The 23,519-nt window shown below is 51.3% G+C and overlaps 7 protein-coding genes across 7 annotated transcripts; 3 read left to right on the top strand and 4 right to left on the bottom strand.

The window, feature by feature from the left end:
• Positions 1-6,486: 6,486 nt before the first annotated feature.
• On the top strand, positions 6,487-7,011 carry PG997_002549 (uncharacterized protein; the record flags this gene model as incomplete). The annotated part of the gene is made up of 1 exon (XM_066806864.1): positions 6,487-7,011. One exon carries the CDS (start codon positions 6,487-6,489, stop codon positions 7,009-7,011), a length of 525 nt encoding a protein of 174 aa, XP_066670482.1.
• Positions 7,012-7,464: 453 nt separating this feature from the next.
• On the bottom strand, positions 7,465-9,132 carry PG997_002548 (uncharacterized protein; the record flags this gene model as incomplete). Its single annotated transcript, XM_066806863.1, has 4 exons — positions 7,465-7,787; positions 7,873-8,637; positions 8,696-8,738; positions 8,773-9,132. 4 exons carry the CDS (start codon positions 9,130-9,132, stop codon positions 7,465-7,467), a joined length of 1,491 nt encoding a protein of 496 aa, XP_066670481.1.
• An 849-nt stretch (positions 9,133-9,981) lies between these two features.
• Positions 9,982-12,414, top strand: PG997_002547 (uncharacterized protein; the record flags this gene model as incomplete). The annotated part of the gene is made up of 5 exons (XM_066806862.1): positions 9,982-10,135; positions 10,218-10,224; positions 10,294-11,296; positions 11,331-11,469; positions 11,591-12,414. 5 exons carry the CDS (start codon positions 9,982-9,984, stop codon positions 12,412-12,414), a joined length of 2,127 nt encoding a protein of 708 aa, XP_066670480.1.
• Positions 12,415-13,417: 1,003 nt separating this feature from the next.
• On the top strand, positions 13,418-14,006 carry PG997_002546 (uncharacterized protein; the record flags this gene model as incomplete). The annotated part of the gene is made up of 2 exons (XM_066806861.1): positions 13,418-13,465; positions 13,704-14,006. The coding sequence occupies 2 exons, from the start codon at positions 13,418-13,420 to the stop codon at positions 14,004-14,006; spliced, it is 351 nt and encodes a 116-aa protein (XP_066670479.1).
• Positions 14,007-15,058: 1,052 nt separating this feature from the next.
• Positions 15,059-17,563, bottom strand: PG997_002545 (uncharacterized protein; the record flags this gene model as incomplete). Its single annotated transcript, XM_066806860.1, has 3 exons — positions 15,059-15,603; positions 15,772-16,054; positions 16,202-17,563. 3 exons carry the CDS (start codon positions 17,561-17,563, stop codon positions 15,059-15,061), a joined length of 2,190 nt encoding a protein of 729 aa, XP_066670478.1.
• A 3,107-nt stretch (positions 17,564-20,670) lies between these two features.
• On the bottom strand, positions 20,671-21,366 carry PG997_002544 (uncharacterized protein; the record flags this gene model as incomplete). The annotated part of the gene is made up of 2 exons (XM_066806859.1): positions 20,671-21,071; positions 21,201-21,366. 2 exons carry the CDS (start codon positions 21,364-21,366, stop codon positions 20,671-20,673), a joined length of 567 nt encoding a protein of 188 aa, XP_066670477.1.
• Positions 21,367-21,369: 3 nt separating this feature from the next.
• PG997_002543 (P-loop containing nucleoside triphosphate hydrolase protein) lies at positions 21,370-23,110 on the bottom strand (the record flags this gene model as incomplete). Its single annotated transcript, XM_066806858.1, has 4 exons — positions 21,370-21,617; positions 21,695-22,055; positions 22,125-22,934; positions 23,024-23,110. The coding sequence occupies 4 exons, from the start codon at positions 23,108-23,110 to the stop codon at positions 21,370-21,372; spliced, it is 1,506 nt and encodes a 501-aa protein (XP_066670476.1).
• Between the last annotated feature and the right edge of the window lie 409 nt (positions 23,111-23,519).

Here is a 23,519-nt window from a genome sequence, read left to right as displayed (position 1 = left end):
CGTTAAAAATTAAAAGGCGATAGCGACCCTTCGTTCGCGACTTAGTATACTTATTAAAATACTTAATTTAATTTAAACTTATTTCGTTATTAATTTAATCGTTAAAAGTCGGTTTAATTACTTAATTACCCGGTAAATCGTATTCGCGAGCTTAATTCGTAAGGTAATATTAGCTTTAAATAATTAAAAACGGCGAGATACATTAGCCTTTTAAATTAATATATTTAATAGCCGTCGATTATTCCCGATTACTAGGCTAAACCGATATTATAACCCGACCTACTCATGCGGCTAAAATCGAAGCATAGGCGGCCACGGAAGTATAATACCCCGCTAGGAGGAATTAAGGACTTTAAATAGAAGAACCGCTATAAACACCAGCTACAAGTCACGTAACGAATTATTCGAATTATAAGGGAACGATCACTAATTTAAATAAACTAACGGATTAAAGGCTTATTTTAAAATAATAAATAAACCTTTAATTTAAAGCTTAAAGGTTTATTTTAAAACGGCGAATAAATTAATAAATTAACTATTAATAAAAGAGTACAGTTAAATATAAAAACGGGTATTTCTTTATATAATTTCTTAAATACTCTCGTTTATTTAATAATTAATCTAAGTATTAATTTTTATTTATTAATAAAATAACGTAGTTTATTACTACGCGACGTATATTACTTAACGACGTATTTTTTCTATTTTTCTATTTTTTTATATAAATTAATTTAATTATAACACTTAAAATTAATTAAAACTACTCGTTATTCGATTTTTCGTTTAATTTTATAATTTTTTTATATATTCGCGTATTATAACCTATCTCGCCGTAAACACTATAACGCCTTTCACCGGTCGCCCTCCGTTTTAACGAACTTATATTTTTACTTTTATCGGGCGCTAAACGCTTTCCTTTTATTTTCTCGTCTTATAGCTGCTAAAATTCCTTAATAATAAAAGCTTTTTTAAGTTAAACTCGCGATTTTTTAACTTTTCGGCGCTTAAAAAATATTAAATTAGCCTTTTTTAATATATATATCTTATCGCGTATAAGGGTTATTTTATAAGTTATTTTAATTATATTTTTCGCTATTTAATTTACCGTATTTAAAATCGGCGTCGGAGAGTTTTTTTAATAAATAAATAACGTGGTTTACTATTAAGTGGTCCGTATTATTAAGTGGTTTACCCTTATTATTTCTCGACCTTTATTAAATTATAACGCGTAATAACTTTATAATTATAATACTTAATTTAATTTAAAAAACCGAATCGGTTTAGTTATTTAAGCGACACGAAAGCCTTTAAATTTATTAAGTAAAGAAAATACTGTAAAAGTATACGACGTTTTTAAAACTACTTTATATTACCGAATTTACGGCCGAACCCTACGACGCGATATTTAATATTTATAATATAAATTAAATACGAATAAAAAAAAGGTGCTTCGTAAATATATAATTAATTTAAATACCCGCGGGATATTTTTTAAAATCGCTAATGTAAAAGATATAGCTAATCTCTTTATCGTGTCGCGCGGCGGCGAACGCGTCGGTAAACATTAAGTTAAACGATTTATTAACCGTAATTTAAACCTTAAAACTAAAATGAATTATTAATACGATTATTAAAAAGCCTTTTATAAAAATCCGAACGTTATTTCCGGTTAATTTAAGCTAATCGCGAATATAAAAGTTAAATATAATATTTTAAACGAAGATATATAGAATTTCGACGAGACCGGCTTTATAATAGGTATAATCGGGTTAACCCTCGTCGTAATACGCGCCGATCGGCGTAGAAAAGCGAAGTTAGTTTAATTTAATAATCGGGAATAATTAACGGCGATTAAATATATTAATTTATAAAGCTAATATATTCCGCCTTTTTTAATCGTTTAAAGTTAATATTACCTCGCGAATTAATCGCGCGAAAGTAGCTTACCGGGCGATTAAATAATTAAATCGATTTTTAATAAATAAACCGATAATAAAACAGGCTTAAACTAAATTAAGCACTTCGATAAATATATTAAATCGTAAACGAAGGGTCGCTACCGCCTCTTAATTCTCGACAGTTACGAGAGCTATATTTCGGCCGAATTTAAAGTATATTACTAAAATAACGACATTATTACTATTAATATACTTCCTTATTTATCGCACCTATTTTAACCTCTCGATATAATACTTTATTCGCCTTTAAAGCGTGTTTATTCGAAAGAAATCGAACTATTTATTAAGGCCTCGATAAACTATATTACGAAGCTTAAGTTTTTTATCGCGTTTAAAGCTATATATTTCGCTATTTTTACGAAAATTAATATTAAATTTAAATTTAACGTATCCGGCTTAATACTTTATAACCCGAACGAGGTAATTAATAAGCTGAATATACGTCTCCGGACGCCTATACTTAGCTTATTTCGTTTAAAAACGGTTAATATTTATAACCCTTAAACGCTATTTAACTTTTAATAAATAATTAAATACTTTATTTATATTAAAAAGAGGGTGTTTATTTATTAAAAAGTTTTTTAACGCCGATTTTAAATATAATAAACTAAATAATAATGGGTATAATTAAAATAGCCTATAAAATAACTTTTATATATAATCGAATATATATTTTAAAAAGAGGCTAATTTAATCCTTTCGAAGCGCCGGAGAGCTAAAAAGTCGCGAGTCTAGTTTAGAGGAGTCTTTACGATTAAGGAATCTCGAAGGCTACAGGACGAAAAGGCAAAAAAGAAACATCCAGCGACCGACGAAGGCGAAAATAGTGGTTTATTAAAGCGGCGCGCGACGGGCGGTAGGCGCTGTAGCATTTGCGGCTAAATAGGTTATAATACGCGAATATATAAAAAGGATATAAAATTAAGTAGCGATTTGAATAGCGAATAGTTTTAATTAATTTAAAATGTTATAATTAAAATAATTTTTATAAAAGTATTGAAAAATAATAAAGGTGGACTATTTAATAATACGGGCCATTTAATAATAAACCACGTTACTTTTTTTTAATATAAATAAAGTACTTAGTTATTTATTAAGGGTTAAACGGCGTTTAAAGATTATAAGTATTAACCGTTACTAAACGGGATAAATTAAGTGTAGGCGTTTAAAGACGTATATTTAGTTTATTAATTACTTCGTCGAGATTATAAAGGATTAAATTAGAAATATTAAATCCGGATTTAATGTTATTTTCCGTAAAAATAGCGAAATACGCGGCTTTAAAAGCTATAAAAAACTCGAGTTTCGTACTATAGTTTATTAAGGCCTTAATAAATAGCTCGATTCCCTTTAAATAAATACGCTTTAAAGCCGAATAAAGTACTATATTAAATAATTAAAGTAAATAAAATAAATAGAGAGGTATACCGAGTATAATAATATTATTATTTTAGTAGTATACCTCGAATTTAGCCGAAATATAGCTCTCGTAGCTGTCGATAATTAAAAAGCGGTGAAAACTTTTCGTTTACGTTTTAATATATTTATTAAAGTGTTTAATTTAGTTTACGCTTATTTCGTTATTAGTTTAATTATTAAAAGTCGGCTTAATTATTTAGTCGCCCGGTAAATCGGTTTCGCGAAACTAATTCGCGAAGTAATATTAACTTTAAATAATTATAAACGGCGGAATATATTAGCCCTGCGAATTAATGTATTTAATCGCCGTTATTTATTTCCGATTATTAAGCTAGACCGATTTCGTTTTTTTACGCCGCTCGGCGCGTATTACGACGAATATTAACCCGATTATACTTATTATAAAGCCGGTTTCGTTAAAATTTTAAATATCTTCGTTTACGATCTCGTATTTCGCTTTTATATTCGCGATTAGTGTAAATTAACCGGAAATAACTTTAAAATACTCGTAAAAAGCCTTTTAATAATCGTACTAACGATTTATTTTAATCTTTAAATCTAGGTTACGGTCGATAAAGCGTTTAACCTAGTGCTTACCGACGCGGTCGCCGCCGCGCGACGCGGTGAAAAGATTAGCCATATTTTTTACACTAACGAAATCGGGAGGCATCCCTCGAATATCTAGATTAATTATATATTTACGAAGTACCTCTTTTTTAATTAAATTTAATTTACGTCGTTTCGGTCGGATTTCGCGTTTTAAAATTCGGCCGTAAATTCGATAACGTAAAATTAATTCGAGTATATTATAAGTTTTTATTATTACTTTTTAATTTATTTAATTCGTTTCGTTTCGTATCGCTTAAATTATTAAAACTATCCGATTTTTTTAAAAATAATTAAGCATTATAATTATAAAGGTATTACGCGTTAAAGTTTAATTATATTAAAATTAAATTTAAATACATCATTAAATAATATACGTCGCGTAGTAATAAAACCACGTTATATATTTTAACGACTTATTATAATATTATAAGTTATACTTTAATATTTATTTAAAACTTAATTACTTTATTACTTTATTAATAATACGATTTTATTACTAATTTAAATACTCTCTCGTATTATTAATATAAACCCGCGTATATTTTACTAAGTTTCTATTAAACCCTTAATAAGTATTATTATAATCGACTTCGCTTTCCTACGCTAATCGGCGCGTATTACGACGAGTATTAACTCGATTATATTTATTATAAAGCCGGTTTCGTCGAAATTAAAAATGTCTTCGTCGAAAATACCGTATTTCGCCTTAATATTCGCGATTAATTTAAACTAGCCGGAAATAATATTTAAATCTTTATAAAAAGCCCTTTAATAATCGTATCGATAATTTATTCGAGTTTTAAAGTCCGGGTTACGGTCGATAAAGCGCCTAACCCAGTGTTTACCGACGCGGTCGCCGCCGCGCGACTTTAAAAAGAGATTAACTATATTTTTTACACTAGTAATCTTAAAGGGCATCCTACGAGTATTTAAGTTAATTATATATTTAAAAATACCTCATTTTTAATTAAATTTAATTTATAATATATATATTAAATATCGCGTCGAAATTAAAAGCTGTAAATTTAATAGCGTAAAATCGTTTTAAGGATATCGTAAAGCTTCGTAATAGCCCGTTAATTAATTTTATTTAGTTCGTTACGCGTCGCTTAGATTATTAAAAAGATTCGATCTTCTTAATATTAAATAAGCATTATAATTAAAAAGTTATTACGTGTTAAAGTTTATAAAAAAAAGATTTAAAATAAATATACACTATTAAATAATATACGCTACTAAGTAGTAAACCACGTTACCCCTTTTTTATATAACGTAGCTTAAAAACTCTAAAAAGGCTAGTAAATACTCGAAAAGGCTTAAATTCTATATACTAACAAGGGGGGAATATTAATCTTTCTGTCACCCTACTGTAGGCCAGTTAAAGCGGCACGGAGCGCGCCCTACGACGTCGTTGGTTCAGGTGTTGTGCATACAACCAACCAGCGTCCAGCAAGTACAATCAAGCATCGAAGGTCGCGGAAACTACTCCTGCCGAAAGAGGGTATGATACCTCATCAGCTGCAGGTTCCGGGTGAGATATTTATGTAGGTACATCCTTGGATGATTGCACCTTCTTTTAGGTCTAAACCGCGGAGAAATATGGAGCTGGCGTCGATTGAGGTGAAAGATGTTGAGCTGTAATGTTGCAATTTCTATACAGATGTTGCCACTCCGAGCTGTCTGTCCCTTCCTTCCCTGCCTTCTTCTCTCGGTCCTCGCACAAAGATAAACACGACACATGGTGGCCAGACAATCCTTGCGTATAAACCATTCTGAGGCAAGTGACCGTCACAGCACTGCAACGTTTTAGTGATGCCGTCTCGCTTCAATCTGACATGTTACTTACTTGTATTACACTCGGGTGGATTGACGGCACATAGTCGCTCAGCTGCACTATTTACACGTAGTCATTGCCCATATGGCATTTGTCAGCGACGTCTCACTTTCCCAGTCGATTGCTTAGAAATCCAGGGCAGTGAAACACATTTGGCAGCATGGCGCTTGCCAGCCCGCCCGCTAACTAACGGCAGGATGTGGTTCGCGGTTACCACAATTACGCTGTAAATCGCCTATATTCTGTTGTAGCATACGTGTTAAGTGGAGGCGGTCAAAGCCACTAGCCAGAGGGATTGGCCGCCTACCAGCCTAGCAGCAAGTAGCTCCCGATCTTGGTGGGGTTGGCGGGGTTTGCAACTGCATCGATGGGGGGGTGTGTGCGGTACAGAGAGAACAGCGGCTGCGGTCGACACGACGTTCGACGTTCCATGAGATTCTCGGAAACACTGGATGGAAGGAGCAGATAGATGGCTCGGTTGCTACTGCGGGAATACATAAAGGAAGGATAATCCCTCCAGAGAATCAACTTCCTCCCTCTCCAGCACATCACATCAACAACATCAACTTCGAGTCTTCTACACTTCGAACTCTCCCGCTCCAACCCCACCACCAACCAATAACCACATCGTACTTCACGCATCACACATCACACACTCTGCCCACCATGTCTTCCCTCTACGAAGTCTCCATCCCCGTCTACACGGACATCACCAAGACGACCCAGTCCATCCTCAAGAAGGGCGAGGAGCACTTCAAGTCCCAGAGCAAGGACGCGGCCGAGCTGGTGAAGCTCAAGATCGCCGACGACATGCTGCCCCTCAACATGCAGGTCTTCATCATCGTGGCGACGGGCCGCAAGCTGATTGAGCGCGTCACCGGCGGCGAGCCTGTCGACACCCCTATGAAGGAGTACAGCCTCGCCGAGTGCCACGAGCTGCTCGAGGCGCTCCTGGCCGAGCTCGCCAAGGCCGACCGCAGCCAGGTCGATCCCCGCGCCACCACCGAGGTCCCCTGCAAGTTCGGCCCCGAGGAGTTCAAGGCCTCGGCCCGCGACTACGTCTTCGGCTACCCCATCCCCACCGGCTACTTCCACCTCAACATGGTCTACGCCCTGCTGCGCGGCCAGGGCGTCCCGCTCGGCAAGAAGGACTACATGAACGAGTTCATGAAGACCTTCACCAAGGCTTAGGAGCCCGACGACGCAGGCTGCGAGGCAGGCTGTTGCGAGACAGGCTGTTACGCCCAGCCAGCGAACGATATACGCGCGCCAGTGCTTTCCCATGGGTTGTCCCTCCCCGAGCAAGATCTTGTAGTCTCAAATGGTACCGGCTCTTCCACCGCGTCCTCTACCAACGAGGGGTCTGACGAACCGCCTGAAATTTCCGTCCCGAGAGAAGAAACAGTATGGTCCAAGAAAGAGAGAAGAAGCTGGAAGGATATATGCTTATTGAATTCTGAATGAAAGGTGACGCTTTGCCTCGTCACCATTCAATGTCTTCTGGCGTTTTGTTGGCCGCGTCATGGAATGAGTGGAATGAGCTTTGATACACTCCTCTCAGCGTGACAGAGACAGTTGGCAACATCAGTTAGAACAACCCCAACACAGCGGTACTTGAAACCAATGAATAAATTAAAAATAAATTCACAATCCCAAGATTTGGTTGGCTCGCTTCGTGACGTTCTGGGCTCCCGCGTGGTCGTGGGGATGCGGCTCGAGCCTCTCCAAGCCCATGGCCCGCAGTCCCTCGACGCCCGCGTACCTGCGGAGGAAGTCGACGGTGGGGCGGTTGACGTGCTCGCTTTCGCCCGCGCCGCCGGGGAAGTCGGGCCCGGGCGTGCCGTCGAGGAAGGCCTGGCGCTGGCGGGCGAGGTACTGGGCGTTTTGCTCGGTGACGGGGCAGATCGGGATGTAGAGGACGCTGGAGTCGGAGGGGCCGGTGTGGACCTTGTCTACGGCATGGATTGCTGGAAGGTTTTACAGGTCAGCTACCTCGACTCTTTCTATTGGGAGTGTCCAATGGAATTTGGGGAAAGGGGGGGAGAAACTCACTGTCACAGTGCCAGACCACGAAGTCGCCAGGCTCCACCGGCGGCATATGCACCATGGTCCGGTCCAGATCCAGATGCGGATGCAGCGCCGCGCTCAGCTCCTGCCCGAACCCGGGCTCAGCACCCTGTAGTGCGCTGGTCATCGTATCACCGTCGCAGAACCGCCAGTTCTCCTCGCCAAGGTACCCTTCTTTCCTGGTATCCGCCACGACCGGCTCGAAGAAGGGCCGGAGCAACACGTACGCCGTCGCGAGCCGCAGCAGCGGGTTCACCATCAGCGTCCCCTCGCGCGGGCCCGTCCGGCTCATGCTGAGCCAGCCCTGGAACATGCGGAACATGGAGCAGGCGCCGAGGCCGCGGTAGTTGTCGCTGACGGCGCCGACCCGGGCGCCGGCGTCCCAGGGGTCGTGGTCTTCCCAGCGGCCCGCGAAGACGTCTTCGTACACGCCCCGGCCGTGGGCGCCGAGGCCGTACCCGTGCCGCTCCCAGCGCTCGACGCTGCCGCCGTCGATGTGGGGGCCCAGGGCGAAGCGCGCGTCGCCGGGCTGGCGGATGCGGAGGCGGTCGGCGTAGGCTAGGGGTTGGGAGGTGGAGACCAGGGCGTTTGCTGACGAAGACGAAGACGAAGAGGAGGAGGTGGTGGTGTGGTGCCAGAGGTGCTGCATCAGCAGGGTCTGGGCGCGGAGGAAGTTGGGGTGGGCGCGGACTTTGAGCTGGGGGCTGGACCAGTAGAGCTCGTAGACTTGGGGGTCTTCGGGCGGGAAGGCTTGAGGGGGTTGTGTATGTCAGCAATGGGGGATGGTAAGCAGAGAGTCGGTACGTACCCCGGGTAGACGGGTTCTGCCTCACGTACTCCTCAATCTCGCTCTTATATGCGCGCGCCTCGTCTCGGGGGGATGACGCCCTTGATGACGGCGACGCCGCGCTTCTGGAGCTCGTCGCGGAGGGCGGGGAGCTGGGTCTCGAGGCCGTTGAACTGCAGGACAGGAACCACGCCTGGTCCTTTGGCTGCCACCAACTCATTCTCGGACCGCAGCTGACGCAGCAGTCGGCCCCAGCTGGCGATGACGGCGTCTTCGCGGCCTTGGACCAGGGACTGCTTCAGCTCGAGGAACCGGCGGGGCAGAGGAGGCCGTTTGGTTTTGGATAAGGAGACGAAGGAGTCAGAGATGTCGCCCTCGCGCTTACTGGTGGTCGGGGGCGGGGATGTGGATGTTTGGGTCTGGGTCTGGGTCTGGGTCTGGGTCTGGGTGGCCGACATGGCTATCATCCGCGTCTGGGTTGCGACGATGGGCGATACCTTACGTATAAGTAGTGATCTCTGCATTTTGGGTATACGTGTATATGTGAATATATGTGGGCTTTGGTTACACAATTCAACGAACACGAGAAGTAAATGCCAGTCTCACGTCCTTGAGATCTCTCAACACCCTTTAATACCCAATAAATACCCTGGCGGCCATCTGCGAGATGGTGTAAGTCAAGAGAGCTTCATTGGTCTATCAATGTAAGTGCCTAGTGGGCCGGAGTCTCAGAACATGGAAACACCGCGTTTTAGCTCAGCAGTTATTGTGCACTCTCCCTCTCTGTACCGCGATGCTGGACCGAGAGCCTCCATGGCCAATCTCCCCAAGCCGATCGCGGGGTAAAATCACTGCCGTTTCGATTACTTATGTCGTCAGCAAGATGGTCATGTTACATACAACTTGCTTCGGAGGTTTTTGTTGAAAGCTAAAACGCAGGCAAAAAAAGGTGCGGGGCTTCCGTTTTGGGACGTTCCGACCGTGCCGGCTCCAGAAAAAAATGGCCAGGAGATGAGACAATCCCCATCCATCATCGCCAGCGAGTGGACTCGGCGATTGTTCCGCGACCCAAGTCCCAAGTAGGCCGCGTACCTACCTACTCTCAGAAGAAGTCCCAGGTCGATTGGTTACGAGACCTGTCTGATCCGTCACCTCTTTGTCGTGGTGCCTTCTCTGTCTCTGTCATGTGAACACGCACTGCTATCCACTGGTAAAGAGAAGAAAGACTAAAGCTTGGCCAAGGCTCCTCCTAATTTGCTTTTTCTTTTCTTGACTACCAACTAACCCACCCGATACAACGGGCTTGAATGGGTAGTACGAACCTGGGGCAAGGCTACCCGGGGGCAGGCGATCACCGCCCTGTCGGCATGGTCAAATTCGTCGATTCCGACCCGAGCGGCCTGCCGCTGAAGCGGAAGCAGGTCGCTCAGGCCTGCGTGGCGTGTCGGCGGCGCAAGGTTGGTAGTTCCCCAAACGAAAACTCCGGTCGCTGTACACACACACACGTACTTTGGCTGACTCGTTGACATTCCTTGCCGTACAGAAACGGTGTACTCATGAGCCGAGTGAGGAAGAAGCGAAAGTAGCTCCTGTCCAGAATGCGACTTCGTCGCCGCTAGTGCCAAGCGCGGCGACGGCGGCGGCCGCGACCGCGACCGCAGCAGCAGCAGCAGCAGGGGGTCGTCGGGGCGGTCTTCCCTGCCTTCGCCACCGGATCTGGAGCGGCGGCCTTCCCGCTTCGTCGGCGACCTGAACCCTGAGCATTTCCTAATCGAGGCCACCAGCCCCCACTCCAGCCGTGATCTCTCGGTCCGCGGTGGAGTGGGCGTCTGGCATGCCAAACAGCCTGTCCATCAAGAAGGAACAAGGCAATACTCTGCTTTCTCTTCTTCTTCTTCGTCTTCTTCATCCGCCACTAGCGCGCTTCGGTCTGGGCCTGGTCGTCTCCTCCATGACCTCGTCGTGGCGCATGTGCGGACGCACTGCCTGACCTGTGTGCCACCCGACCCTGACTGGACTGTCTTGAAACGGATATACCTTCAGAGGCTCGATCCCCTATTCCCCGCCATCAGCTCGCTCTTATCCGATGCGACACCTCCCTCGGATCCCACCACCGCTATTCTCGTGCGGCAGGTCGCCAGTATCGCCGCCGCCGCGGACCCCGAGGCGAGAGACCACCTCCGCCTCGCCGCCGACGGGGCCCTCCTCAACCCGCCCGAGTTCCGCGCGAACCTGACGTCGGCGGCGCACGCCACGCTCCTCGACTGCTCGGGCCTGGTGACGGACCGGATGCTGCTGGTGCGGCTGCTGCTCGTGCTGGCCATGTACGTGCAGCCGTGCAGCCCGGACGAGGCGGACCTGCCCGCGCTCCTGTTCGCGCGCGCCTCGCACCACCTGCAGACGCTGGGCCACCACATCGGCGGGCCCGACGAGGCCGCCGACCCGGAGGGGTACGCCGAGGTCCGCACCGTGTATTGTTGTGTCTGGGCGCTCGACCGTCTGACTGCGGCTTTCTATGGTCGGGCCTGCATCTTGCACGAGCGCGATATTGGCTGGGACATGGACAAGATCATCGAGACCGCGAGCAACTCGAGCTCGGCTCCACTGCCGCCCGCCTTCCGTGTGTTCCTGGGCATCCGCGCGGCTGCTGGACCAGGTCATCGACATCTACCGCCCCATCAAGAAGGTGGATGTCGAAGAGGAGGAGCAGCTTCAGCCGGTGATGGTGGACCTCCCGATCCTGGAGCAGATGATTGTCGATTCCGACGCGACCGAAGTGCCGAGCGGCTTGTTGGGTGAGTAAAAAAAGTGACTAGACCAGACCAGACCGACAACCAGAGTTCTCCGCATTTTACTTTATTTCATCCCATCTCACGACGCGCGCGCGCGAGCTGAGCTAATCTATGCCTAATACAGCTACCCTCGAGGTCTTCTACCACTCCGTCGCCATCCTCTCCTGCAAACTGCCGGCGGACGGGAATGGGCTCTTTCCGCATAGTCTTATTAATGGACGGCGCTCTCACTCGGCGGACCGGATCACGGAGATCGTGGGCAGTTACAGCGAATTCCTCCGCCACGGCCCGCAGAACCAATTACAACAGCAGCAACAGCAACAGCAGCAACCTGCGGCGCTGAAGCTGTCGTGCACGCCGCTGCTGCCCTACGCCGTGTCGCTGGCGTTGGGGGTGGCGTACCTGAAGATGCGACACAGTCAAGTCCCTCTATTCCGGGCGAGGGGCCGTCGGGCTTTCGTGGCGGCCGCGGCGCTCCTGCGAGATGATCCTCGGCTTGGGGGTGGGGGGACGTCGTGGACGGCGCGTACGATGGCCGGTATGGCGGAGCAGGTGTTGCAAGAGATGGATAAGGCCAGTGCTACTGCCACTGCTACGGCTACGGCTACTACCTCAACTACTGTCCCGGCTGATAACCCAGCCGCCAACGATATTGGTGATGAAAACAACAGGATTGATAATCAAGGTGCCAGCGTTGTAGTTGGTAATGATAACCTGACAACAGGAGCGACCTCAACCGCTGCTGCAGCCGCAGCTACGATACCGCCAGCATCGTCATCGTCCGGGTTCATGTACGACGACAACGTCTTCGAGCACCTGGACCCGGCCTTCGATCTGGACGCCGTCGATGCCGCCATCGAGGGGAGCCTGGACTTCGGGGCCTCGTCCAACTGGTTCGATTGGCAGCAGCATAACTGGTCGTTTACGACGCCGCAGCAGCAACAATGACGCGCAATAAGTACCTAGTAAGCTTGAATATTGAGTATATGTGTGAAGTAGTGAGTGTAAATAAGTGTTCCGAAGGATGGATAGTGAATCAGGTACATATTGACGGATATCTGCTGAGCAAAGTATGTGGCTACCTAGTACGCATTTGAGTCCCCATCTCTCGTCCTCGCAGAATCGCGAAGCACTGTTCATCAGCAGTTTCGCAAAGGAAGCGGTGAGCAGTAAGTGCTTCCACGTATTAGTACCAGTATCCTGAACAACATCGGAGGCCTGAAGGAGTCCCCCTACGGACAGACGACCGCTCAAGTGTTCCACAAGTTATTAGTTGCCCATGGCGCTTTTTGGCCATGGACATTCCAAAGAAATGCAGTTAGGAACATGGGGAAGTATTGGGCAACCCAGTCATGAGGCATGATGGAAAAACTACGGATGTTTCCCCTATACAGCAATGCCCCGTGAGTAATGCTTCGTTGTCGAAGGCATCAGTGTACACAGGCCCCAAGATGGCCCATCCTCGGATGGCGAATTGTGTACGACAGGCGGTGAGTATCAGCTATAATCATGCAATGCAGTTCTTCTGGATTTGAGAGGATACCGAGAAGCGCCGTGCATTGTTGTGTTGTCGTTGTCTGTGCATTGGAGGCCTTTTGGTCAACTGCGAGCTGCACCGCCTAGAGGGGCATTGTAGGGGACTTTAGGGGTTCCAGCCAGTAGAGCTGGGGGCGGCGCCCAGGCCAGGCGACAGCAGATTGCCCCGCGTCATGGATTCGTCGATTCAATTGGACCTTCAGCATAATGCTCTGTCCACTTTTCTGCCACTCCCCCAAAGTTCGCCTTCGACCATCTGGCAATTAATAATCGTCGTCTTCTTCGCATCAGTGTCGCATTCTGATCCGTATGCGGCCTTTCTTTCTCTGTTGTAATCTCAAGTAGCTGTCAAGTTAACTCATTCACCGACATACAACTTCAGCCTATCGCTCCCCGAATCAAGTAGCCAGCCAAGATGGTCGGACGTTGGAACTGGGTGACTGCAGCTTTCACTGTGCCAGTGGTAAGTCCCGCCCCACCGAGGCTACAGCAGTCAAAGAGCTGGAGCCGCCCCGCGACAAGTAACAAACCCGCTAATCTAATCAATCGAATGTAGGACGGAATGGTCGAGGCCGTTAGTATTCCCTCTCCCTAGTTCTCACCTCAACACAACACGAACAATTCTGCCTGTCAGAATCTGCGGCGCTCAACACATCTCGACAATTGATAACCGACAGAATGAACTAACAAATCCGCCACAGCTCCTCCGATCCCCCTCCTTCCACGCCGGCGTCCGCCGCGTCCACCGCGTCCTCGACCAGCGCCAAAACGGCCCGCACCCCGACGAGCCCCTGCGCCCGGGCGAGGCGACCGAGGAGCAGGGCGTCCAGCGCGGGGGATTCATGAAGTACTTCTTCGAGGAGATGGGCAACCAGGCGCTCGGGCGGCCGACTCCCGATGACCACGACCTTGGCGGTAATAGTCTAGAAGACAAGGCGACGTCTACGAAAAAGTCGAAACGGCAGGAGGAGCGGCAGCCGACGGGGAAGTGGAAGAGGGGGTGAAAGAGCGGGGGGTTGGGGGGGTTGCGAATACACGGAAAGAGATTGGACATGAACACGAAGGAACGGATACCCACGATATATACCGCTTGGAAGATATAGCCCGCTGCCCGCAGTGCGGTTCTCGCGCGAGAATGGCGGTCGGTCGCTAAGATGCACAGAATACGCTGGACCGACACCAACGCTCCGGGGCGCATAGTGCTTAAACTGGTTTCTTTACGGGCCTTGCATTTATATGCGGCCAGCCTGTTTTCATCGGTATCATTTCCTTGATCAGCGAAGTCGCAGACCGCGAGAGGCCGAGCCAAGAAAGAGCGTACATATTTCCAAGCTGCTTCGGTTTGAGATAGTTGGGCTGTACATACATAGCACGGGATGTCTTTATCGAAATGTGCAAACTGCAGGCGATATTGGCACATGCCCAGGCATATACGCTTTATGCACTTACGCGCCTGTCTTGCACAGCACCAGTAACTAGCTCCTAGGATAGGGGAACCTCGTCTCGATATTACCCATCTCAACACCACAAATCTCAAACTTGGCAATGGTTTTCTGGGGTTCTAGTAGGCATCACTTGAATTCTCACCATACTCCGAGCCATTGGGCACATGGAGTCTTAATGGACTTTGCGATTGTCTACAAATGTGAGCATAGATGACCCCGAGTCTCCCGACTTGATCAGTCCTGTCCTTGCCGATTCCAACAAGCATCTTTGATTTTGATCACTTTCACTTGCAGAGATCATACGAAGAAATCATCTTTCAGGAAACTGAATGTATTATTCAAAAATATCCTATAGAACTGTAGTACCAGGATCCCATCCCGAAATATGAGAACCTAGCGCCTTTCCCCTTTCCGTTTCCCTTCCATTTCCTTTTCCCAAAACGTCGTAGCATTACCATTATCACCGTATGTGTGTGTAGGTAGATTGTGTGCGGCTAATCAGGGTCTGTGAAGAAGTGATTGCCTAAAAAATTACAAAAGAAAGTAAAGTCATATATCTGTTTCATTCCTTCTCATTGCTTTCTCTCAAGTATCATCTCTCAACCCCTTATTTAAGAGGTGGTGATGAACAGCCCGATGGGGCAGGGATTGTAGTCCTCGAACCAAGTCAGGCTGGTACCGCCGCTGCCGGCCGACATCTTGATGGCCACAGAATCGCCCGCGGGGCAGGGGAACGAGCCGACGGTGTACGCGTTGCCCGGCTGGACGGTCTGGGAGCCGAGCGGGGTGCCGACCGAAGGCAGGCTGCTGAACGAGGCCGACTTGTCGACGCCCTGGCTCAGCTTGGCGAAGTCGACGGCGCCGCTGCCCGAGAGGGTGAAGTCCGAGGTCTCCATGGTGCCCTTGGCGGGGAAGAGGAACTTGACGGTGCAGGTCTTGCCCTGCAGGGCGCGCGGGATGTCGAAGTTGAACACGGACGAGACGGTCCCGGAGACTTGGCCGTTGTACGAGGTGCCGGGGGCCTTGCTGGGCTGGCTGCTGTCGACGGGGATGATCAGGTTGGGCGTCGTCAGCTCGCCGGCGTTGCGGATGCCGCCCGGGCAGGAGGGGGATGTTGATGGTGCCCTGCGGGGGTCCGCCGGGGGAGGGGTTACCGCTGGTGGGTTGGGTCGGGTAGCCGCCCGTCGGGGAGGAGGGGACGGGCTTCAGCGTGGTGGGCTGAGCGGGAGGGGACTGGGCAGGGGGTGACTGAGCCGGGGGTGACTGGGCCGGAGGGGTGCCAGCAGGCGGCTGGGTAGCAGGGGCAGTCGACTCGGAGGTGCACTCGCTCTCAGTAGTGGGGGCGTGGTGGGAGGGCCTTTAGGTCCAGTGGGACCGCCAGGAACGGTGACAGTCTGGGCAGGGGGCGCAGGAGGCGCAGGAGGCGCCGAGCCAGGAACCGTCACGGTCTGAGCAGGCGGTGCTGAGCCGGGGACGGTCACGGTCTGTCCAGGAGGAGCAGGAGGAGCCGAGCCGGGGACTGTTACAGTCTGGCCAGGAGGGGCAGGGGGTGCCGAACCGGGGACGGTTACCGTCTGAGCAGGAGGCGCCGGGGGTGCAGACGGGCACTGACCAGGGACAGTGATGGTTTGCGCCGGGGGTGCGGGGGCCGGGAACGGTAACAGTCTTGGCCGCGGGCGCAGGAGGAGCCGACGGGCACTGGCCAGGGGCGGTCACTGTTTGGGCGGGGGTGCGGGAGCAGCTGAGCCAGAAACGGTCTTGTAGACGGTCTGGGCTGGTGGTGCTGCCGGCGCCGAAGGGCACTGGCCAGGCACAGTGACGGTCTGAGCAGGAGGCGCAGGGGGCGCGGATGCGGATGGGCACTGTCCGGCGACGGTGACGGTCTGGGCTGGTGGTGCTGAGCCAGGGACAGTCACAGTCTGGGCTGGAGGCGCGGGTGGTGCGGATGCGGATGGGCACTGGCCAGGGACCGTGACGGTCTTAGCCGGGGGCGCAGCAGGAGCCGACGGGCATTGTCCAGGCACAGTTACAGTCTGGGCCGGCGGCGCAGGCGGCGCGGAGCCGGACACGGTGACTGTTTGAGCTGGGGGCGCGGGAGGAGCTGAGCCCGGGACGGTCTTGTAGACGGTCTGAGCAGGAGGCGCCGGGGGTGCTGACGCTGACGGGCACTGGCCAGGAACCGTCACGGTCTGGGCCGGAGGTGCGGAACCAGGAACTGTTACGGTCTTGGCCGGGGGTGCGGAGCCAGGGACAGTTACTGTTACTGTTTGGGCTGGAGGCGCCGGTGGCGCGGAGCCGGACATTGTGACGGTCTGAGCTGGGGGAGCGGGTGGCACAGAGCCGGAAACTGTGACGGTCTGGGGTGGGGGCGCAGGTGGCGTGGAGCCGGAGACGGTTACGGTCTGGGGCGGAGGTGCTGAGCCAGGGACCGTGACGGTTGAGGCGGGAGGTGCAGGAGGTGCGGAGCCCGAAAGTGTTACGGTCGAAGGCGGAGGAGCGGGAGGCGCTGAGCCAGGGACGGTGATGGTGCTGGCTGGCGGTGCAGGAGACGCACTGCTAGGAGGGGCGCTGTTGGGAGGCGGCCGGACCGGGTAGCTCGTAGGAGGAGCACTGCTGGGAGGCGGCTGGACCTGGTAGCTCGTAGGCGGGGTGCAGTCCGCCGGCTTGCAGTTGTTGCCGTTGGCGTTCAGCTTGATCTCCTTGCAGTCCTGGCCCTGGTCGGGCTTGGAGTAGATGTTGACGGCGCCGCCCTTGTCGCCGGGGACCTTGCACTGGTAGAAGGTGGTGGCGCCCTGGTACGAGACGCCGCCGCTGCAGTCGACCTTGAAGCCGCCCTGGGACGGCTGCCCGACGTCGCACTGCAGGACGCCCGTGGGGGGCGTGAACCAGCAGCCGCGGCCTTTGCTGTCGGTGAGGCCGCCGTTGCCGTCCATCTTGAAGGTCGTCGGCGGCAGGTTCGCGCCGGCTTTGGTCTGGCCGCTGCTGTGCTGGCTCACGGGGTAGCTGACGGAGCCCGAGGTCGTCATAGTCATCTCGCAGCCTCCGGGGGCCGCGCGGAAGGCAGGGGCGTTGGCGCCGCCCGCCAGCGCGGCGAGCCTCGCTAGGTTGCTCGGCATGGCTGTTGGTGGTGTCGGCTCTGAGAAGGGACGGGAAAGATCTTGTTATTAATCAAACGTAGAAGAGACGGCGTGGAAAGGAAAGAGGGGAAGACACAAGCGAGTGTGGTTCTTCTTCTACTTCCGATGAGAGACCCTGCTGTCGATGCTTGGCTTGATGGGAGATGCTTCTTCCATTTTGCAGGTTGGCGGGTGGTGGGAGCCTGCCTGATATACACCATGTCTTGCGTCTGCACCGCAGGGCGGCATTGTGTGGGACGTGTTCGAGTGCGGGCCGTTCTATTGCTCTCACTATCGAGCATTGTGTCATAGGGAACGTCACTCCTCGGCCTGTGGAGGAGTCTTCTCAGCCGCATGAGGGTGGTTGACGTGGTGTAGGCGGTGCCATGAGAAAAGGCCGAGATCACGAAGCGTCCCCCCCAGAGCCACATCCAACCGCCCTCTCCACATATCACGAGAGTCAAGCTGCCAAGACCGTCCCACGGAATCGAGGCATCAGGAACCCGGGTTTCCAGAACGTAACAGGAATGCTTAATTCACCACCGGCGTCTTGTTTCTCGGCCAATAAGGCGGAACCCGCGATGCTGCGCGCCGCCGATGTGGGAAGACTGGGTCGTTGTACGTAGTCTGCGTAGCGTTTGTCTGTTTCCACTATTCTGATCGAATCGAGGGGTTTTCGCAGAGCCTTGGAGCTTGACACGCCGGAGAACATGACAGGCCTGACTCGCAAAGTCCGTTCCTGATATCCAGTCTGAGCGCATTGTAGAATCACCATAATCGAATCCGCATACATAGCGGGCGGGAAGGTTTATAGTTTACCGTCGCGACCTGTGACTGGCTGCTGTCCCTCTCCGGGGGCGCCGTCTCGCCGCCATTAAGGTTAGCGGGTGCAGAAATAGATATTCACGTCACAGACCGCAACTTCGTATTAGAGAGGCCATTGGCATCGAGCCGGAAAATATTGGTTCTAGTAGCAGTACCGCCCGGTCTTGATTCTGGAATATTGGTTGCCAAAAATAACGACGCGTAAAGCAATAGAGCTGAAAATCAAGGCACCCGTCCTCTCGTACTTGTAGCAGAGTACAAGGAGACCGATTTTACCTGTCGAGGTTTAAGGGGTGTCCGGCTGGTCCACTGTCGTCCTGCCCTCCGGAGCCGAACTAGCGAGCAAAAACCGGATTCGACAGTGTTCTATCCAGCTGCCGCTCATTGTGATGTGCGGATTTTTTGTGGGTGACTGGCCGGCTGGCCTTCTCAGCTTCAGCCCGCCCAGGCTGCCTGCTGCCTGCTGCCAGGTTTTCCAGATCCACGTGATTTCGAAAGGTTTCGCTCTGCAGAATACATGAAGAATCATGATGATGGAGGTGAAAAAGAAGAGAGCTCCTGGCAATGAAGCACCGCCTCGCCTTCAAACTTTCCCTGTGCGTCCGGGTATGCAGCTGTCATCTGATTCTCCAGCGACGGGGAGAGAGTAAATGCGACATCATCTATCCGCCCAGCTCATGCATCTGCAAAGCCAAAATACTCTATGTCAACCAGGTAGATGGCCGGTTACGTGCAGCAGCAGCAGCAGCAGCAACGAAACCACTGCGCCGTGCAGTACTGGCTAGGGGCCCATGCGCTTTCGTATCCGGCTTCTTTCAAGTTGAGGTATCGTCATTGATCTCGATATACCGAAACCATTCCAGTCTAGAAGTACATGGCCGATGGGAGGCAGGAGGTGTCGAGAGAAGAAACCCTTGGCTGGGTTGGTTGCGCGGGGTTCGTCCGCGACCAGGTTTGACCATCTGCCAAGCTTTCTGCCCCTCGATTTCGGCCACCGGCTGTGGATTCCGCCCCAGCGCCAGCGCTGGAAGGGAAAGGTGCGGCTGAAGAGGGACGAACGGCCGGCCAGTCGGTTCCTTAGAGATCTACAGTACATTACACTGCTGCATCGTCTTGCATCCACCGACCTCAAGAAGCATTCAAAATATCTCGCACATACTACAAGTAGTGCGCCGTTGGTAGCTTCTCCAGCTTCCTTTATCAACTACCAGTTAGCCCGGACCAAGTTGCCATGTCGAGTGCCACTGCTGGGCTAGTTGCTTGCGAAGAAACTTCAGTCATTGGTGAACACATAGAGATCAAGTCATCATTCATCATGACTGCCCGTGGTGTTTCTCGTATCCACACTAGCCTCCTTTCTCTTCCACGCCTAACCCCAAGGTATGAAATGTATGAAATCTTCGTGTTGGAAAGCTGTCCGAATCATCTGGGCCAGCGATACGATGAAGCCCTGCCCCTGGCACCTAACCGTTAGTGCCTGGCAGACTTGGGACCCTTTTCCTGTACGACAATGATCCGAAAACAACGAGAGGGCCGAACGGTCCTCTTCCTTGCCCCGTCTTTCAGCCGCGAAAGTGGGGGAAAGAGAAGGCTCTTTTTCACGCTGTCGTGTAGACGGAGATCGACAGGCCGCAGGAGGTTATGAATGGCCGGTTCTTGTACTTGGGTTAGCAGACTACTAACTTTAGAAGCAAAAGCATTCGGTATTTACTGTGATACGTTCACATTGGAGGCTAGGTTAGGAATGAAAGAAAACCTGGTGAATGTTGCATTCCCAATCGTTTCTTGTTCTTCGCCGAACGATATACCGATCGACCGATCGCTCCATCAAGTGGGTGCCTCCTTGACTATGACATCAAATCGTCGTGGCCTCATTCGCAAGCGATTACAAACCCAAGGTTGCGCCCGCCAAGAACCCCGTTCCTGTTCCTGAAGGCCACTGGGGTCTCGGAGCCGACGAATGGCTGGGATGAATGCATTTATGTTCTATGTACTGCCATGCGTGCCGATTAGCTCCAATGGCATCCTCAAACGAGCCATGTCCATAAGCTGAGTATCAGAGCTGGTAGCTCAAGCGAGCGACCTGAGTTATTGCGAGCGAACTTGGTTATTTACTCGGTAAATCATATCACCATCCCAAATCACTCTCTTTCTGTCTTTTTTGAGCATGGCTTCATTGCCTAACGGCTGAACGACCGCGATGCAGTCGCTGAAGCCGAAAGGTCCCCGAACATCCGAACCAAAACCCAACTCCAACAATACATCCCTTATTATGTCATTCCCTACTCCTTGAGCAGCTGCTGCGCCCGAATCCGCATCTTCGCCAGCTTCAGCAGATTGTCACCCGCCACCTTGCCCTTGCCCTTGCCCTCGCCCTCGCCCTCGTCGATGCTGTTCTCGGCAACATTGAGCACCAGGGCCGTCTTGACCAGGTTCTTGATCTCGCGCCCGTTGAGGTCCATGGCCGCGAGCTGCGCGATGTCTTCGGAAGAAATGCCGAACCGGTCCGAGCCGCCGTTGGTCGCGACAAAGTTGCGCCAGACCTCGGCGCGGGCGGCCTCGGTCAGGGGGTCGAAGGGGAGCATCAGGTCGATGCGCGACTGGAAGGCCGCGTCGACGCTCTCCATGCGGTTCGTGGTCAGGAAGAGGACGCCCTGGTAGTGCTCGAGCTTGCGGAGGAAGACTGTTGTTGGCGGACGTGATTTGACGCTTGGTTAGCAGATTGCTTCCGCTTTCGCTTTCACTTTTACTCTTGTTCTCTTGACTTGTCACAAAAGATCAGGGATATTTTATGTAATGAGTGGGAACTTACTTGACACCAGCTCGTTCCGCTCCAAGCCCTCAATGGTGCGCTTCGCCAAGAACACGTCGGCCTCGTCGAGGAGCATGACGGCGTTCCACAGCGTACAGCAGTAAAAGGCCCTGTTGAGCGCCTGCTCGACCTCACTGGGGTCCGTGCTCAAGTCGCCGGCGCTCATGGCTTAGAGGGGCACGCGGCACTCCTCGGCGACGGCCTCGGCGGTCATGGTCTTGCCGGTCCCTGGGGGGCCGAAGGTCAGGAGCAGCATGCCGCGGCCCTTGCCGGGCACCACGTCGACGTCGATGTCGGCCGTCTGCTTGTGCTTGACGGCCGTCAGGGTCATCTCTTTGATGCCGTCCGGGAGGACCAGCCGCTGGAAGATCTCGGAGCGCCAGTCGATGTCGGTCAGGTCGTCAACGTAGAATACGGCTGTAGGTATGGTACGATATGACGTAGAGGTTAGCAACTTTCCTTCTAGTGGTTTCATGAAGGAGGCCGGTACTTACACCACTGTCGCGTGTCGATAGACATGCCCTTGACATGGGTATGGGTTACCATGCATTGCTCGTCGGTCAACGGCGGCTGGTCTACGACATTGCGCCTGACCTTGACGTCTTGAGGTCGGACCTTGACGTCTTGAGGTCTGAACAGACCAGGGTGATGACCATGTTCTATAGGGCCAGAGGCACCAGGGACAGGAATACCTTGGTTCCGATAAGGCCTGCCAAGATCGGGGGCACGTTGCTGCTGCGGAGGTTGTTGAGCAAACATCGGCACACGCCGGTCGAGGTCCGGCCAGCCCGGCTTGCCGATTCCTGCCTGACACTCGTAGAAAGCGTGGGCATCAACCACGACTCTGCCACGGATCTACAACGAGGGTGGTTAGCGAGAGATTCTAGTCGGGTCTTACGAGATACACCAAGCCACATGACTTACCGATATATCACTGCCCTCTACTTCAACGCCGCTCGCATCCCAATTGAGATGGCCGACACCGTCGTAGTACTTGAAATGGTACCCGCGCAGTGCCTCAAACTTGCGGCCTCGGGCAACCAGAGTGTCGAAGAGGGTTCGTTTGTCCGGGCACCATTTCAGAGGACAGATGGGAAGAGAAGCAATCGGCTGCTCCCCGTCGTACGCCGAGATGCCACCAATCACCGATCTGAAACCAAAGTAGCTCCCGTTCCAATCGATGCATTCGACGTCAGCAGCCCAGAGGGTACCCGCGTGCGTAGATGTGAAGGATCGCAGGTAGTGCGCGGACGTGACGCCGGCGGACTTCATGACCACGATGTCGCCCGGTGCGAAGACCAGGTCCAGCTTATCGTGAGCAATAGTACCCGTCTTGTAGAGTTTCGACAAGACCTCGCCCGAGGCAGCCATGGCCCCGTCGAAGACGTTGATGAGCAGAGACGCATCCTCGCGGCGCCCAGCATTGTCGGTCGTATCGCGATACTTCTTGAGAGCCTCCCATCGGTGGAGGACGGGCTTGTACGGCGCCGAGAGCTCGAGGACCCCTCTGGTGGTATCGATGCCGGGATAACCGGCCAGGACCACGGCCAGTGTCTCGAGCGGTCGGCCGCGGATGGTGATGGAGAAGGTAGACCACTTGTAGTCACGGGACTGCTTCTTGCGGTGGACAATGTTGAACTTGGTCATGCGCTGCTCCAGGTCGGCCAGCTCCTTGCTGGCGTTGGAGTACTCGGACCAGTCGACGCGGTCTCGTCTGGCGTACAGGTACTTCACCTGAGGGTGGTCGAACCGGTCAAAGTCGGCGCCCGTGTAGACGGAGGGGGTACCGTGCCTCCCGGTGGATGGATTGCGGGGGCGGGGACGATGGCTAGGCACTCGGTAGAGGATGTTAGGCAAGACTCGTCGTCGTAGGGGTCGTAGCGGTCGTAAGGATCCACGCCGAAGTCCATGTTGTCAGATGATTCGCAACAAGGGCAAAATATTGTAGAAATGGAAAGATAGGAAATGGAAGACCGAGAGAGTATCCAATGATTTATGAGGAGGTAGCAATAGGGATGTGTGTGTGTGTGTTTGTGCAGATGAGTATGGATGAAAGTCCTGGGAGAGTAGAGGAGAACAGAGGTGGTTTATATCTAAATGCTCCCCTTCTTCTCTTGGTGCCGATTGCCCTAGAGAACCTTAGGAAGTATCTCACAGCTGCTGTAGAGACAATGAGTGGCTTATCTGTTCTGGTTGCCTTGGAGGTGAGCATGAGCATCACAAAACTGAGCAAAGAGGTTGGCCAAACGGTGCGCTTCCAGGAGTGCAACATGCCTCAAAGAGTAAACAATCATAAGGATGACACGGCACTATGATGCC

This window comes from Apiospora hydei, assembly GCF_038363865.1.
Source record: "Apiospora hydei strain CBS 114990 chromosome Unknown utg000004l_segment0_segment0, whole genome shotgun sequence".
In the NCBI taxonomy this organism is placed as follows: domain Eukaryota; kingdom Fungi; phylum Ascomycota; class Sordariomycetes; order Amphisphaeriales; family Apiosporaceae; genus Apiospora; species Apiospora hydei.
This window is presented reverse-complemented; position numbering and strand designations above follow the sequence as displayed.